The sequence below is a fragment of the Styela clava genome, chromosome 15 (assembly GCF_964204865.1).
Source record: "Styela clava chromosome 15, kaStyClav1.hap1.2, whole genome shotgun sequence".
NCBI classification, from domain to species: domain Eukaryota; kingdom Metazoa; phylum Chordata; class Ascidiacea; order Stolidobranchia; family Styelidae; genus Styela; species Styela clava.
This window is the reverse complement of record NC_135264.1, coordinates 12668509-12687305: the sequence shown is the minus strand read 5'-3', so window position 1 is coordinate 12687305 and position 18797 is coordinate 12668509. Positions and strand designations below refer to the sequence as shown.

At 35.7% G+C, this 18797-nt stretch overlaps 1 protein-coding gene across 1 annotated transcript in view; it reads right to left on the bottom strand.

Annotated features, from left to right (window-relative positions):
• Positions 1 to 2600: 2600 nt before the first annotated feature.
• LOC120334382 (E3 ubiquitin-protein ligase MIB1-like) overlaps positions 2601 to 18797 on the bottom strand; it is a 40257-nt gene continuing 24060 nt past the window's right edge. Inside the window, exons 17-27 of the mRNA XM_039401888.2 lie at positions 8644 to 8776; positions 8485 to 8571; positions 7867 to 8001; positions 5985 to 6160; positions 5586 to 5906; positions 5342 to 5510; positions 5125 to 5250; positions 4433 to 4511; positions 4196 to 4302; positions 3616 to 3876; positions 2601 to 2864 (exon numbers count right to left, since the gene is read on the bottom strand). Of these exons, the coding sequence (XP_039257822.2) occupies positions 2724 to 2864; positions 3616 to 3876; positions 4196 to 4302; positions 4433 to 4511; positions 5125 to 5250; positions 5342 to 5510; positions 5586 to 5906; positions 5985 to 6160; positions 7867 to 8001; positions 8485 to 8571; positions 8644 to 8776 (1735 nt within the window). The 3' untranslated portion in view covers positions 2601 to 2723. The remainder of the gene's footprint in view (positions 2865 to 3615; positions 3877 to 4195; positions 4303 to 4432; positions 4512 to 5124; positions 5251 to 5341; positions 5511 to 5585; positions 5907 to 5984; positions 6161 to 7866; positions 8002 to 8484; positions 8572 to 8643; positions 8777 to 18797) is intronic.

Sequence of the window (18797 nt, the reverse complement as noted above, 5' to 3'; positions counted from 1 at the left end):
ACCGCCTCCTAGTGTAAAAGGATAACCACCCGCGCGTAGCGTGACATATTTAACTTAACAAAAAATATATAAAATCACATGAATTATATTAATTAAAGTAGACTGCTTGTATAAATCAGGTAGACGATAATGTTTCCCCGAGCATCGATTTCCGTACTTACTGTCGTAACAATGACCAAGCAGCAAAGAACCTATGATGACGAAATGAAAATAAATTTATGAAGCCGTTCAGACCTTGGCCTACTGCATTCTTTGAAATTTTCGCTTTGTTTCTTAGGCTGCATGGTATGTTAGTCGTTGCTCAGGCAGATATTCAAGCAAGGTTGTAAACAATTCCTCTTTTTCGTGGTTTTGTGTGTTGTTTGTCAGTTTTCAATTGTGAAGGTCGGAGGTCAAGGGTCAGAAAAAATTTATTGATACGCTGTAGCCTGTAATAATCGCTTGTTTGTATTTACAGACAAACCACATGTGTAGAAATATCGTCTCATCATTCATATTTTATTGGTCTTATTTTATCTTTTACTGATTTTTTATTTATTCATATAAGATACTTTATTCACAACCCCCATGTTACAATAAATACAACACATAAGATATACACACAGGGCGTATTTCAGGGCAGTTGCTAAAATTAAATGACGTTTAGGACATGAGACATAAAAGTGCTAAATGGGCAATCTCAACTCGTGACATACAACATGAGAGAAACTAATCGTGCTTCAAACTTGTGCGTAGTGTGATAATATATGAACACAAGATAGCTACGCCCAAATATATGGACACGTCTTTCCGCAGTACAGTACGGTTTTTCGTACCGCCAGGTCACAGTCTACAATGTATTCACACCAAACGAATCAGTACAGTAGGACACAAAATGGCGACCGATGTCCGCGTAAGGTTTAATGACGTCATAGCAAACAAAAAAAATCTCACAGAGCTAACAGAAATACTTAAAATGAATAAAAGTAATAGCCTTCTGGGGAAAAATTTCATCTTTAACCACTAAACATTTTAAAGCAATTGGTCCAGTGATCAAAGAGAAAAGCGTTTTTTTAATACTTTCACTGGGTGTCCAAAAAGTGTCAAAGAACAACATAACGATCGTTATGTCCACTAAACGTGTCCAAAAAGAACCGATGATTTTGTATGTCTGCCCATGACCACTCGCCAGGTCAGTAATTTCAAATTGAGTCAACCAGGGAATTCTTCTATTGTATGTCGTTGGGCGACAAAGAAGAAAGTAGTATTGCCGACTAGTGCTTACGCGAGACACCATCAGAGGTTCAGCAATTCGTTCGGTAGCAATTATTTATTCCCCGACTTTCCGGGAAATCAACATTTCGATGCGAAGAGCGATGCTATCACTGATCTATTACTTACAAATGTCTGCAAAACTGGCAAATTTTCAAGATTGATAGAATTTTCCTAAATCACACACAGAAATTAGTCTACTAATAGTTGTATTAATTGATAAGACATCAATGGGCTCACTATCATATATATAGGGAATAAATGACGATGACGTAATTTTTATGATAATTTTTCAGTTAGGCGGCATACAAAAAAGTCACAATATCGTATCATAATTAATAAATGCATACATATATAATATGTATATTTGTTGCTCGCTGCGATCGGATTCTGTTGTGTTGTCTTAACACACAATTAACTTGTTTAAAATCATACATCCATGAAAGTGCAATCGGCTACATAACATGGTTTTATTACTGCATATATATCAGCCGATAGTAGCACCTTGTGCGCACATGCCGTGGGTGTTTAGGATACAAATCGACGCGGAACCGCATTTTCAAACAAACTTTGCTTGTATAGGAAGAGTTATATTTGAACAATGGGGAAACAAATGAAATATTTATTAGACACGAAATGGATCATCGATCGTTTTTTGCTGTTGATATTCTTCGACTGCCCACTAATTGCCTTGAATTTTTTCAGTGGTTGAAGATTGTTATTGTCGCTAAAAAGCTAAATTGCCGTAGGGATTCGTTTTTCACTTCGAGTTTTGCATGACTTCATCGTCGAATAGGTAAAAATCCCCTATAATAAGGCGGTTCAGCGATTTGGTGGACAGCAAAGTCGGTAGATTTATAGAAGGAAGCTTACTGGTACTGTTAAAATGTTTGAAACCTTTTCGTTTTGACTTTCATGCACATATATCTGAACATCGCACTCTTGTAATCCAGTCGTCATTGATGACCAGCAAGCGAATGATGGAGTGTTTAATAAGCATTATAAAATCGAACGCTGATATTTTGAATGAATATTCTGAACGTTTTATGCAATACAGTCGGTTAATACAAGGCGAGGCAGCAATGAAGAAGTGCCTATGTTACCTTATTGGTGAACAGACTACAAAACTACTATGCTATATTAGAACACCAGCTCATTCAAGTTTGCATTTTTGTACAAAGTGATGTGAAAGTAAAATCCATTTATAATTGATTTACTCTAACAGTATCTCCGCCACACAAAACGCACGAGAGAGCTTATTTCTACCGTGCCCTTCTCCGACAATAACAGAAATTTACCTTTGCTTCATCCAAAAACCCGAGGAATATTAGAAAAAAGCTCCTAACATATGAAAGACATGAAAATACATATAATTTATTCAGATACTGCCGCTGACAAAGAAACTACTGTTCTTGTTGATACTACAAAAACACTTTTTCGGGATATCAACAATTGAATATAAGAAATCTACACTAATACAGCAAGATCCTTTTTTCGACAGGTTTTCGACATATAGGACACTCCGTCATTCTGTCGCCACATAATTGACAAGCACCATGCCCACACAGAAAAACAATATTTTTGATTCGATCTAGACATACTGGACAAAGAACCTAGTAAAAAATAATGCACGTATTAATTTCTATTTTTTATCAAAATTTCAAAAAATGAAGAATTTAAAATTGTTGTCAACAATATCTTCGAAATGTCATGACTGATTAAGAATTTAAGAGATAATACATATATAGATTACAGAGGATCGAATTGAAAATTTCGTCATAAAGTTGAATGTTATCTCTGGCATTCAAAGAAATTGTAGATGTTTGTTCCGTGGCGTATGGTCACTCACTAAAAGCGCCGAAATGCGTTATTGGTCCATTTTTATCAGAGATGAAAAAATAAGCATGCGTGATTGGTTCTAATTATACTTCTCGTTTTTAACCAAGCCCGTGTTAGAGCGAATTTCGACACACTTTCAAATTTTGTTTGTTTTACGCCCGAATTGCCTAATTACAAATTCTACAAAAAAAATAAATAAACAAATAAAAGTGCAAATATGTACAGAAGACGGAGGGTGCCGCCTGATAATCAGTATTGGTTTTCGGCGTCTCTCTTCGCCCTGAAATGCAATTTTTTCATATTTCTTCCAAATTGTGTATGTCCGATGCGTATTTTCAGCATAATTTATTTGCGGAAAGTACGGCAGTCGGACGGTAGCGCCAAGGAGCCAGTCTATCACGAGATGCGAATAATGTGGACAATAGAGAACAAGAATTTTTTTCTAAGTGAGTTACCTCAGAATGTTCTGAAATCATTTATCAGGATCAGCCAGAATAGAGTTCCTTTTATTGATCTCGGACTTACCTGTTCTTTTATATCTTGTAACTGGGTTTGTAGTTTCCTTATCTCCGCTTCGCTATTTCTACTGTCCTTTGAAAGGTCGTTCGCCATGTTTTGACGTCGCTGTCCTCCGAACGGCGATACCAATGACCCTTGTGGAGAACACGCGGACATATTGGTCGACAAAGGTAAATTAGTGGGCGATATCGATGAAGCTTTAGACACAACAAGTGGGGAATTGTTGTGTGAGGCTATCAATGTATTTTGTGTCATCGTTTGCGGAGACTGTGAATAAAAAGTAAAACAGACATATGACAATAAAAAATATGAAACGTAAAGTAAAGAAATGATTTATTATTAGGTATTATGATCATAAAAGTTTTAAATCGCCCTCTAACACTTTTCACAGATGAACAAATTCATCAACGACGGAGATTTATAGTCGTTTCCTCCAGCTATCGTTCGGTTGAATAACAATATACTAAAAATTCCTAACTCCCTTACACTGGCTTATAAGTTAATCAACTGACAACTTTCCCACTAATGAAATATCATGCTAATATTATATTTGAAAATAATATGTATACAAAATGCAATAGCCCACTTGTAATTTATTCGGTCTGGGTTTTGCACCGCAGCAAACTTCGAACGAAATTCGTCGTTCAATGGGTTCTCTACATTGTACGCATTTCTTCATTAAATTAGCACAGCCTGTCAAAATATTAAATATTTATTATTCTAGTATATGGAAACAGTTCACCAAGGTCTGCCATCTCAGCATCCTAACAAGTACCGGAATTCCTATCAAAGGCCAAAATGTATCCGTAATTAAAAAACTTACTTGGACAGGCACACATATGTCCACACGGTCGAAATAGTACGGATGAAACTTTATCAGAACAGACAATGCACTCGTCCACCTGTGAAACATAGTAAAAATAATAGACTGACTACAAGCGATGATTTAATATTTCTATTGTTCATACGCTACAAGGACAAATTCGTCATTTGTTTACGGAGGATGGTGGATTTTTAGATAAAATAAAGCCTAGGTCAGGGACGGCAAATCTTTTCCAATAATTGGGTACAAAATTATTTTTATCAAAAAAAGGTTAGCGGGCAATATATATTCATCAATTTCTGTATAGATGAGTAACTTGCTTTTGCATTCATGGATAGTATGGAAGGAAAGGTCACTTTTACAGTCTAAAGTTCAGATTTCTATATTCAGTAATTTAAGTTTATAAAATTTAGTTTTCAAAACGGCATTGTATGCGGAAAGAGCATACTGCAAATTAGCATCTTGTTCCTGTATACCCCAAAGCATAGCATTGCCAATAGACCGGTACAGTTTTATAAGTACACTTATGGTAAAATTGTATTTAAAGTCGGATATATCACTAATTTTTATAACCGGAAGTATGTTTTTTTCATGACTTGGCGGGTCAGCGAAAAAACATGGTGGTTCACCTTGTGTTGTGACCCGCGCGTCAGTGGTTCGCCATTCCTGACTTAGGCAAACCATATGCATACCTTGACTCTAGCTTTTACAGTTTCTTTACAAATTAAACATTTCTTCAGTCTCGCGCAGCAGCTATGACAAGCTACAACGTGACCACATGGCTCCAGCAGTGTGTCCCGCAGTGCGTCGGAGCAAATCTGGGGTTACAAAACAAGGTTTAAAATCTGTTCAAATGATGAAATCCAAACAAGAATCAAAAAGTGACTTGCAACTAGAAATACTACGCACCATACACTCTTCAAGTTCGCTTTTTCTTGCATTGTTACTTCGCTCTTGCTTTGGCTGTGATGTCGTATTAGACTGTGCCGTAAGAGAATTTATTCCGGATGTACCCGGGACATCACACTCTCTAACGTAATTGTTGTTTTGCGCGTTGTTCATCGGTGAATCGTTCCCCCTGTGTTGATAATAAGGAGATTAACTAAAAATAACACCGGAACAGGTAACAGAGTATTTGAATACAATTAATCACCTGTGTATATTTTGAACAACGTTTGCATGCGGATTTTCGCCAGAGGATCTGTTTAAAACGGCTGTTCTGTTATTTGCGTCGTTGCCACAAGAATGCAACGAATTTTCATCATTAACGGATAAATTTGCATTCTCTACTGACGATGTCAAAGTCACTGTCGTCGGAACCGCTGAAATAACCACGTTACTCTTGTTCCGAAATAAAGGTGGATTTTTGGCGGGAGACGGTGTAGCTCCTCCGGTGGCAGTTTGCACGTTTTCTCTGGGCGAGGGGCTTGTACTCGGAGATTCGGCAGCTATCGTATTGGAAACTTTGGGATGCCTACAATAGAATAAGAACAAATATTATATTAAAGTATCATCTGAAATTTTATAACAAGGTGTATATATAATAACTTACAAGTCATTGCTAGCCTTAATCAATGCTTTGCACAAATTCGGGTCGGGGCACAAATCCAGCGGCGTGTGTCCGTCTTTGTTGTACATATTTAGATCTGCATTGTTTGCGGCAAGAAACTGTGCAATCGAAGCGCTGCAATGTCTGTCCGAACCCTGGACGCCAATCCCCATAAGAACCTGTTTTACAAAAAATAATCTCATCATAGGGCCTAGCTTGGTGCAACATAAAAACGTATGAAAGCAATAACAGACTTCGATCAAACCTGATCGTGGGTAGGAAAGCGTTTATCGTACCTGATCACATTTTTGTGACAAGTGATCCAATAAATAAATTGTGAAATTGTAGTACTCCATTAGTGTTCCCATATTTTAAAAATTGAGAAAGATCTGAAATAAGCTATGCTAAAAAAATGGGTGTGCACCACAAGAAAATATTGCCGATTTTCGGCGACAAGATAGAAATAAATAAAATAATGTCAATTTTTACTAATTGTAAAAAAATCGACGAATACAACGATTTTGCAAGCTATTGCTTGCTTGCATGTATTATAAAAATAACACATAGAATCGCACACCGAAGCATGTATGATATGCTTGATAAGTTCAACTAGTTTACTGACTAGATAGGGCATAGATAAGTCAATGGATTTCCATGCAACTGTTTATTTTGTAATAGCGATTATCGAGTAAAACTTGCTGGAGGGCATATTAAAAATAGGTCAAAGTTAGTTGCGATTTACAAGAATGAATACGCATTCTTAACACAGTGGGACATGAATACTACTTCAATCTGATGAGCAGTACTTCGTAATGATAATGATAAAACCAAACACCTTGAACGAGACAGTTATCGACACTCAAACGAATAAGACACATACAGGGAAATATCAACAATCTCCAGCAATAGGATAGTAGTCGTAATAGATAGTAATTAATGTACCTCATTTGCTATCTAGAGAAACTACAAAATATACTAAGGCTGCTCCTTTATTATATTTAACCTATTTCCATGCCTAGAAATACGCGCACTTAGCTTCTTTGTGCATGTATTATTATTACTAAACCTGGTATAAAGCACTGGCTATTTCAAGGCAGCTCAAATGCTCTACCTTGCAGAGTATATTACAGCCTTATGCATGAACAACAGTATGCAGTATGGAACTAACAGCCTAAGCAATATCTCCCAACAAGTCAATAGTGACGACAATAAAACCGTGAGAAATAAATTAGAACAAGCATGACACCATATTGTAGAAGCCTTATTATCAACGTGCCGCTCTTGGGTGGTAGTTATAAAAAATCGATCCCACAATCGATATGCTGCAACGAAAAACGGTTCGTCTCATCCGTAGGGAAAATACTCTAATATTTCGATTTCTCTTCATTAATATTGCAAGAGGGACAAGGTTATAAAAATTTGTAAATTAGTCATAATTTCATAGTACTTGTTTCGTTGTATAGCAGATAATTACCGATTTATTGATACTACTAGCGTCTATCCTTGGTACATATCTATCATGGGATATTTTATAGCACTCTATACCAAAATTGATCCGACGAAAAAAGTCAATAGTATATATAAGGGTAGAGATCTACGGTAATCATCCATACGATCGAGATCCTCCATAATATTATACATATAATGAGAACTTGGTTTGAATGAAGGTCGAAATTAATAATATTCATTGAAATTCAGGTTGTCAAATGACTTTTTATCTTCTAACAAAATCATTATCTATTTCTGATTCTAAGATGCTTAAATTTGACTTATAAAAAGGCTTCACATCGAAACAAAAGTCATCACCAATCAAAGTAATTGTTATATAACAATCTGGATTCTAGAATAACCAGCAATTTTTGAATATTAATATCCATGCTCATACCTTTCCTATGGTGGCATCCTGTTTGTCTTGCAGTGTCCTAAGTTGCCACAGTGTATGGTGGCGTACAGCTTCATGTAAAGGCGTGTCGCCATCTTTGTCAGGAATGGTCACGCACGCCCCTTCCCGCACTAACAGCTATGGTAAAACAAAACGTTGTAAGAACATGAAAATTCAACTAAGATACCTGCTAATGGTTTTTATGTCTGCCTATAGTTATACTGTAAAACAATAGATAAATGGTCTATTATATGGACGGTCGCGCGTCTGTACCGGTACAGTGGGACCTGGGCGAAACGAGTGACCTTTGATTAATATAAAACAGCAAAAATTTTGGCTGAATACTAAGACTCGAATACATTTTGAAAATGCGACCTCATCCATATTTAAATACTGAAAAATTCGATTCAATTACCCAATGAGTTGGGAAAAAATACGTTTTCGAAGCAAAACTACGTATGTACACTGCGTGTCCAGAAATCACCTTTGGAAATGAGGACTCAACATCAATTCTTGCTTGTCATAATGACTAATATCTTTCTACATAGAAGCACGTTTGTGGCGGTCAATAAAGTTATAATGTGGATACTTGAACACAGTCTATAATTGAATAAATCTTACCCGAACAATTTGTGAATGTTGTCTTTCCACAGCCAAATGCAATGGTGTTTGTAAATTCACATTCTGAATATCTAAGTTACTGTGACCCTTGAACAAAAATAAGCACGATAAATATGACAAAATGAAGTCATTATATACGTCCTAGTATGTTTTTGTTACCAGTTGAACCAGCAGTTCTGCAACTTCTAAATGATTGTTAAGTGCGGCCAAATGCAAGGCGGTGTAACCGTCATCTTTTTTCTCGTCAACGATCCAAGGGCGCGTTAGTTTTGAAAGTATCGTTCTCATTGCGCTACAAAGAAAAATAAAATTTGTAAAATCATATATCTGCAACAAAAGTGAGCAAAGCTCAAATATAAGGCAACGACGGTCGACACTGTAAGACAGGACAGTACGAGTTTGCTGAAAATATCAGAACGAGCAATGCGTAATAAAAAGTGTTCCCTCCCGATAAAAATAAAATTTTAGTTGAAATATCTGGATCTATTGGACTCAAAAAAAAATTGGAAAAAAAAGTGATTGAATTCTAGTTTCCTTCATCCTAAACAACAACAATAAAATTTGAGCAAAACGATCCGTATGTCCACTTCGCCTTCATTGAGAATTTTAATAGTTTTGTGCTAGTACATGTTTTATTTGGAATAAGGTTCAATTAGCCTTTAAATTTGAAGTTTTTTTTATTCTATATAAACAACAAAATACAATGGGATTAAGAGGACCTTAAACAATTCAAATATGCGATCGTTTTGAGCGCTTAAAACGACATTCTTATAGATTCATATTTTACGCAAAATCCGTACATAATTGTATCCGAATTCCCGCTCCGCCCTGGTAGTACCTTCTTCTGACGTGGCACACCTCTTTTCTGCGACAAACTATACTTTTTGTTATCGATTTAGCTACATTTTATTATAGATTTCGGTAAATTTGTTATTAAATTATGACGATAAATGGCTTACGAGAGACCTAAGAACGGACTAAATAAGAAGATTGTTTCGGTACTCATCCAGCGCGTGTAAACAAGAATTATATTTCCAAGAAAAATTCACATGGTAGAGTTGATTCCTATCTTTTTAAAGAAATAGTTTGGACTCACTGACTATTGAAATAACAGAAGGTACTGAACTACCCACAATTACACGCCAATAAGAAAGTTTGCTGATCAAGTCATTTTAGGACACAAAAACTTTGGATTGGATTTTGCATCATTAGCCTAATAATGAAGCTGATTATTACTATTTTTGTACAGATGTTCGGATGAGCGCACTAACGCCATCTCGTGGCATCAACGTTGGCTGTGTCACATCTCCACTTGAAAACGTCTGAGTGAGATTAGCCTTGGGCAAACTAACCGCTTTGGCAAAAACTATTTGAAGGAGCTGGAATTGATTTTATTTACTATCTGGAAATTGTGTAACACAAAATGTCAACCACGTAATAATGGTTTTGTAAACAGCATGTGCTGTAATAATTGGCATTTACGGTCTATCATCGTGTCGTTGTGTATAAAGTATCGAAAATCGCACATAACAGGCATTCTGCCTCCATCCATGGTCCGAAAAATGAAAATGTTGATACTAATCGTATTTATGAAATCATCATATAAACAGAAACAGCTTCGTCATTTTAAGTTGGTATACTAAGGACAGCATTAACATTTTGAATGCAATAATGTCCACAAACATTTTAACGACTGATGTTCTGATGGTAGCAAGTAAAGCGTATGATTTTGATTGACTGAATTCAAAATATTTAAAAATGTTGTTGATAGAACATTTGAAGGTATGAATTTTTCAAACTGTTTGAAAATTGAGGAGAAGATTGAAATAAGATTTACGATATCTACGCGACATAGAATAAAAAAAAAACAATAAAATGCCAGAATACATCACTGACAATCCGTGTACCTTCTTGAGAAATTGCATTTGTAGTTTCGTAACCAAAACGCAATTCGAACCAGGAACAGTATTCTACAATTGGCAGCAAGAGATAAAATCACATCATGGCTAAAGAACACTATATTGTTTTTTCTTTAACCCGAAGGGTTGAGTCATAAACTTCTATGTTCAAGATGTATTGTATTTGTATCCATCTCAAACTGTATATTTACTACCGACATGAAACTTAAAACACGATTCTTAAATGTCAAACAAGACACCACAAATAATCATAAATGGTTATATAAACTCACGCTTTCGCTTTCGAATAAATAAACGTGCAAACGACGATGAAGTGCCAAGAAAAATATGCACGTTCACCGTGGACCTAAACCAGAACACACATCCTGATTCACAAATACATAGGTGGGAATGAATCATCAACTGCTCAAAAAACACTCCTTTTACTTTCAGATACCAGATAAAATCGATAAAATTAAACGCTTAGGAATTTGATTATACTACAACCATTACAGTCAAGTTGGACATTTTCTGTGGTAACGCAAACGAAACAAACCGGTCTGCTATCCTTTCGATGATTCAACATGCAATATCTATTCCTTATATCGATATCTCCGATTAGCACAACTTGGTGTGGTATTTAAAATACAAGCCATGAATCATGTGCCACAATAACATTGTTATGGTTCTGGTTAAACAAGAACCTGGGTAACAGCTCACTTGGAGCAGTGATCAAGTGGCCACAAAAACTGCGCAGAATAATATTCCTACTTTCTATATGAATTGACGACATCAAAATTTATATGAAGGGTATTTAATAAGAAGCACAAATGATAACTCGCAGAAAACTGGATACGACAGCTATAATTTTTCGGCTGCAATTTTACCTCGTTGGACAAGCTCAGAGCTCGGAAGTACACAAGTATATCCGTATATTAAACACAGAAAGACAACCTTTACTCGGAGAATCATTATCTTCTCTGAAGTGTGTATAAGATATTTAAAACAGTTGCGGGAGCACTGGCGCAAATGTAACGCCATCACTTCATGGAGGACATCTGATATTCGCACAGTACAATGGAAGTTTCACATATTTATACGTTGTTGTTTTTTCTTCCTAGTATTCTCTTTGTTGCTGCATTTTTGTTTTAAAAATTTTTCTTTTCCTCTTCAACAATTGGACCAATGTACTATGTGGCGGTTCCACGATCGCATTTCAACGATCTAGTGGTCAGCGATGTCGGGAGTTTTTTGATAAGGTAGACCAGGGTGGTCCAAACCTTGTTATGTTAATACATTACGTGCGGCTCACAGAACAATTTTAGCGTATATTTGTATCTAATAGCAGAACGTTGTTGAGTTTTTTATCTATTCCAACTGGGGTTGGGATCCTAAAATTCAAACCTTTTTTTCTAACGCTTTGTGCCTTTATTATAGTAAAAACACTCCTCTGTTTTCAAGCGTAGGCCATGTGACAGTAGTGACGAAACGCAGAGCGGACTTAACGCCGCGCAATCCAGTTTTTTTTAGCTAGTTCCCGAAATACCAACTTAGACGGAGTTGGTTGTTATTTGGCGATGGCACTAAGCTTGCTCAGGCTGCAAGTTTTTAAATTACTCAAATATAACAATTCGTAATAAAATGAGTGTCACAAGAAAGGTCACATAAGAAAATACATGGCGGAAACGTATTTCCTTGCGTATCACACAATGTCTGGTTTGATTTCAAGTGAAATCTGTCACGAAAGAATATAATTTAAAGCGACATTAAACGCGAGATGCGAAAAATATAACTCGCGATATTTCGATCATTTTTGGGTTTTCTCCGACTTGCGCCCGCGAGACCTTCTCAAAAGTTTTTGCGGTTCTTCAACCTAGCAACCTTAAAGTGAGGTAGACTACTAGGTACCGGTAAAATTTGTATTCTTTGGTATTTCGATTCACGTTGAGACTGGAGGCATGAATCTTTGTCACACTTCCTCAGGATTAGAGCTCAACCTATATCTCGGCCCGATATTGCGTGTTTGCCTATATATCATATCGGCAGTAAATGGCCGATATTTATATATCGGCTATATATAATAGTTGAAAAACCTAAAAATGTTCGTAAAAGTTATTTACTCTACTGTTGGTTGTGATTATTTTTAATGGATAATACACTTATGTGGTTTGTTGTTTTTATAATTAAATTACACATAAGGGGGCACCAAAGTCTTCAGTGTTTATGGCCCCAAAGGGGGATAATCCGCCCCTGCTGGTTATACATGACCAGACATCTTATACAGCAGATCACATCGAATCATTCCCAGTTCTCTAAAAACGGAGCTATATGAAATCTGAGTCGAAATTACGAATTCCCGGGTATCTAGACTTTTAATACCGGTAATGGAAAACGAGGTCTAAATTTTCTACAGAAAGTGACTGAGCGTTTTTAACAGTATTTATTGCGACAGTTTATGGTATATGGATTTTCAAGAGCTGGACTTGGAAGCCAGAGTAGGAGTCAAATTTTATTCATAAGTAGGAGTCGCGAGCAGATTGCTGATCTCACAGACTCTACTTTGGTATTACAATGTATTATAAAGTTCGTACGAGTAGTCGCAGGGTACCTTTATAGAGCTAGATTTCCTTGTGTTAACATGGGGTATTACATTGAGGACGCAAAGACGAGTAAAGAAAAGTTTAATTGAATGTAAGACACGTTTTAGAAATATTTGGGTTAAAAAACGCAGACAAAATCTGATAAAATTTCACCCGCGTTCCATGTTCATGAAGATGTCTATTTTATGTATACATAGGAAATTTTAGGTTTTGTAAATAAATATAATAATATAATCGGGCATTCATATCATACAGAAGAGAAAATACTAGAAATTTTCAAGTATTCATTAGTTCGCACGCTAGCTCGGTACTGGTGACGTCAAGGCGTTTCAAAGATTGTCTATCTGTGTATACGGCTGTCAAACACATACACAAACTTTTGTGTACATAGAAAATAAAAACAAACTAAAGAATTTACCAAGAATCGATCGGACCGTCATGGATTTGCGCCAAGGGTAAACTAGATATAAACCCTTGGTTAGTGTTTATAACTCGAATTTTCTTTCCCAACCCGGCCTACTTTCACTAGGAACTTCAAGGCGATTAGATATTAATCTCGCTATCAGGGCAAATCAACAAATGATCGCTTGTAAATTTTACGGTAAATATATTGATATGATCTGACTTACGCACGCTATTCTTACCCTTGATAGAAAAGTATAATTAACTTCACGATATCAACATGGTATCAATATAAACGAAGAGACAAAACAAAAAAGTTAATAAAAGGCTTTTCCGGGTAATCCATATCTCAGATAAGAGTAAACATTCAACAAATTCTTGACTCCGTGCGAAAAACTTACTTGGTGCAACGTATTGCTTGCAGGCTATATCATGCATTGATCACAGAAAAGGCAAATATTAACGTCTTTCAAGCCCAAACCTAGCATGCATAACAATGTGGTCACGGGTAGGGCTGAAGAGAACCAGTATCAGACTCATGAACAATATTTCTCGAAGGCGATAAAGGTTGTTGCTAAATACACCTAGCATTAATTATATAACGGTAACACTTAAACTCCTGTCTGTGTATAGAAGTTTCAGTAATCTAAGACGCTCTGTACAAGAGTTGTCTCCTGTCTCGAATATTTCCAAATTGCGTGGTATCAGTTCTCTGTTTTTGAAAAAGAACGGTTCTGGGGCTTACTTATGTAAAGCATAGAGAAGGGCTACTCAACTATTTTTACAGAAGATCCGCATATAAAACTTCAAAATTGTTCAGGTCCGGTGTTTCCAGGAATTATATTTCGGCATCCTTAAGCGCGCACTTTCTCGACAGGCTAATGACCATTAGCTAATCAAGATTGTTTATTATGGTGTTATAGTTCTTTTTATATATATTCAAAACTATAGAAGTCATTTTATAAAATGAGACTTTAATTTTAATATTCCCTAATTAGCAGAATTTAGACATCAGAAACAAACGTGGAACAAAATTGAAAACGATACAAAATACTATTTTCGGAAAACTGAGATAAAATATTTTAGGTATTGTTATCATGTATATGTACAGTTGCTGTGATAATATCTATTGACGCGTTCGTAGTTTTTGCAAAAACATATAAGATATTTGTATATTGTAAATAATATTCAGAAATGTTGAACTTGATTAACCGATAAGTAATGTTAATATACGCCATTCGATTTAGGCCAAATGTTTGAGTCGGAATGGGTCTTTGGGCCGCGTTAAGAAAATCTTGTTCAAACGTTATCCGAAATCATTAAATGTGGTAAGAACAGACACGTCGAGTACAGGTATGAACGGTTCAATAAAGAATGCCGTTGGCGCAAATGTAAGAATAAAAAATGTGCAAATCATTGAATTCCAATAATTGCCGATAAGCGCTCATTCCTACTTATGTATGCCTTGAGTATGTTGTTTATATACATATGCGACTTAACTTCAGGGATGTTAACATTACAAAAATTGTTATCATGTCATCTAGCCAATTATTCTGAGCAAAAATTATGAGAAAGAAATGCCCGTTAATACAATGAAAAATTAGGATTGACTGCGTTAGCTCGGCCAGTACGTACCACACTCGCATAAATCCCACTCGACATGCTTACCCTGACCGTTTTATATTGACGTCAGCACTGAATAGACACACAAGGGTAGTTGGTACAAGTGCGAGGAGGCATTTGGAGAAATCAATATCGCCAAACCATATAACGCTGCACTAATTTAATTCGACGCAGTACTTTAATATATTTTGTGAATGGGGTTATAGGTAATCAGCCATCGATACCCAAGGTTGATAGTTGATGGGCATGAAGCTGAACCCAAGATCTTCGACCTACAACTTAAACGGCAATATCAACCATAATTTTTCATCATTTAAAAATAAGACACTTAAATCTGAATGGTTATGTTGATATTGTATTATTTCCTTTTGTTAATTTTTGGAAACACCGCCTGTTTACTTCTTTTTTTTTGTTATTGTTTCACGCTCCACTGATTTTGTATTTGCTTGCTCTTGAGAATTGCAGCAAGGTTGCTGTGCAAGCCGATATATCTGTTCTGATCGTATAATATTTGGTTGTATTAAGTTATATTAGTCAGAATAACAGGTTTTACTAAACTTTCAAATATGAATTCCGAATTTTCATACGAGACACAAGCTTCCAAATTCACTGCAACCAAAACGTATTGAACTAAGCTACGTTTAATATATTTGAAATAGTCATATCGGGTAAAATTGGGAATGAATCATTCAAATTTGAGTAACAAAGGTAAACAAGTCTCGATTTGGAGGACGTGACTTTGCAAACGAGTAAGCATGACACAAGTCCAAATTGCTAGAACATCGGACGCAAAATCCTGGCCAGCGTGAAATAGTTCTTTTTTACTAAAATAAAAATTTGACTCAAATATTTCTTCATTCATATGTGCTAATTCGTGATATTTACATGTCGACACAAAGAAATAAACATTTTATCTTATGGTATTTATTGGTTGGGCGCTTTATAATTAGAAAATTACCAATCGCGCCTTTTATAATTTTATGACAGCCGGTGTCGCCGCTTACTGCGATACAAGACGCGCATATTTGTGTTATTGGAGAAAATTTGATTCGAAGTTGAGAAAAGCGAGATGTGCGTAAGCGGGACCAAATTGACGTCATTCTCTCGTTTTTGAGTTGTCTCAAAATCAATTGACATGATTTCCTCGTGGATGTGTTTAGAAATAGGCGTAATTTGACGTAGAAATATCCACCTTACAACACAATTGCAGCAAAATATTGTTTCGGAGGCATTCGAATTGTTATACCACATAGCGTGCGATAAAAATATTGGAAAGTACCACAAGATTAATTATATTTTCTATGCTTATGTCGAGGAAGTACCTACTCCCGAAATATCGACTTGGATAGCGCCGGATCCTGGTACCATCTTAAATTCCAAGAACACGACGTTAAAAAAAATCCCACAATTCTTCGGAACCTGACATTTCTACATTCCAAGGAGTAAGAACTGGGTGGAGCGGGGTCGGGATTCTTCCATACGAAACTAGTAATACTAACACTTTGTATTTGCATCAACTACATCTTATAAAACATTTATTTTTTATCACAATCTCATTTCAGGTGACCGTACATTTGAACCCATGTGTATATCCGCGGGTTCAATCTATATGCGGGTGCTAAAACCCATGGGTTAGGGTTAGTATGGGATCAAATATCCGTAAAAAAAAATTTCCATAGGTGCAATAGTGTGTAGGTGCAATTTTCGTAGGTTTAAATGTACATGGGTTCAAACGTAATGTTACCCTCATTTCATATTAACTTATGCAATTAAACAGCAATGTAGTGAAAGTAATGTTCAATACTTTAATAAATTTTATCAAACAAGTTTATCCCACTCATAACCGATTACAGAAAATATTTAGAAATAATACTCGGGCTAACTCGACGGAATCTGACAGGGATTCTCAACATTTACACTTTCTACAATAAACCGAATGATCCACGTTTCAAACAGCAAAGGTATTAAACCCGCAATCAAGGACTGGCAGTCACAACTTATTCAACAGCGAACCAAACGTGGATTTCCTCCAGGAATCTCTGAAAACGCTTCAGCTTGATAAAACACGGTAACAGCGATTATGGAAACGAAGCAAGATTTTCAGAAAGTGAGACGTTAAGAAAGACAGGTCGTCGAATGCTCATTTTTATCGTTCCATCCCACTTGGACGCCCCACCCAATAAAAAACGGTGTGAGCTCCTTGATAAAAACTGTTTACTTGAAAACCACGATTTCACCAAGCATGGCCAACTTTCGCCAATCCCTATCGTACTCGAATGTTTTGTCCGATACAGGGTCTTCACAATGTCCTGTTACAATCAAAATTTTGTTGTGAAGTCAGTTTTCTATAGAACTGAATCAGATTTATTTTATTTTAATCAGTGTTTATTTATTGTTTTTTAGTTCATTTAAAACATCTCCACTAGTTGTGCCAAGCACATTGAAGGGCGCCCCAGAAGTGTGTGTGCCAATATGGAGGTAACTTCGTTCGCCTACTTTACATCAAGTTATGTAAATGGACTGAAACCTATGGGCATAAAATTATGGCCTAACCTTAACCTGATACACACACTACAGAAGTAGGCTACCCATTAAAGTTCTTTTACATAATTTAATACAAAATTTTAAAATTATGGCCAGTTTTAAAAGGAATTCAATGAAAAGGCGAGTGGTAAAATGCAATTTATGCCTATGTAGAGTATATTCGAAAAGTCCTTTAATGAAGATTCACTCTTAGGTTTGTTCATAAGTTTTTATTTATGGATATTTAGTTTTGGGTTTAAAATATTGACCACAACAAGACTATGGAGATAAATTCTTGCTGCCGAAAAAAAATCCCCGGTCAATTTACGTAATTAACACGGTTTAGCATACCGCATAATCATTACATGATATGTCCATTTTTACGAATTCTTCGTACTAAATTAAATGATTTAAAGTAAAAATAGCAACGTTATTAAAATACGTAAGAGATGTCAATTTGGCCAGCGCGGGCTAAAAGAAGCCATTTAGACCCTCAGGGCAATTCGACAATATTTAAAGCGCCGCGCCAAGAAATTGAGGAAATTTTTCATTTTTGCATTCTGAGTATTGACGAAGATTTTTTACATTAAATCAGTGAAAGAATGACATTTATACGATTTTCGTGCTTAAGCCATTGGAAATACACAAAAACAAAAATTATCCTGAAAAATTTTATATAAAAATAAAAAATTATTAGTTTATATATTATGACGAAAGGCAATCGCTGGAAAATGACTGAATTCAAGAATAGTGTGAATACATGAGAATGGTGAGTAAAATTTATTCTTTGAGTACATTTTATACTACAAATATTTTAGTGAATTTGGGTAAAGGCATTATGCAGAAATGAGTTACTATTGCAGATCAAATTCTGAATCTAGTAATATGGATTGGACGGTGAATGAAAGATATACTGAGAAATACATGTGTATGTGGCGTAGGACAGTAGGAGAGTAGGATTTTTTTTTAAATTATTTTTTTTTATATGTGGAAAAATTAACATTTTAGTGCATTTGATATACTTGGATTGCTACAATTAAACTAAGACATAATTCAAGCAAACGTCAAGCAACCTTAGTTTCGATATTTCTTCCGCATTTTTGAAATATACATGAAGCCCTTCTACAGTTTCAATTTTGTTATGAAGTCAGTTCTCAATATATCTTAACCAGGTTTGTTGTTTTTTAATCAGTAATGAAGTATTTTCACTCCATTTAATACATCTGTGAGGGCCAAAACAATATATGGTATCGATAAATTCTCATTT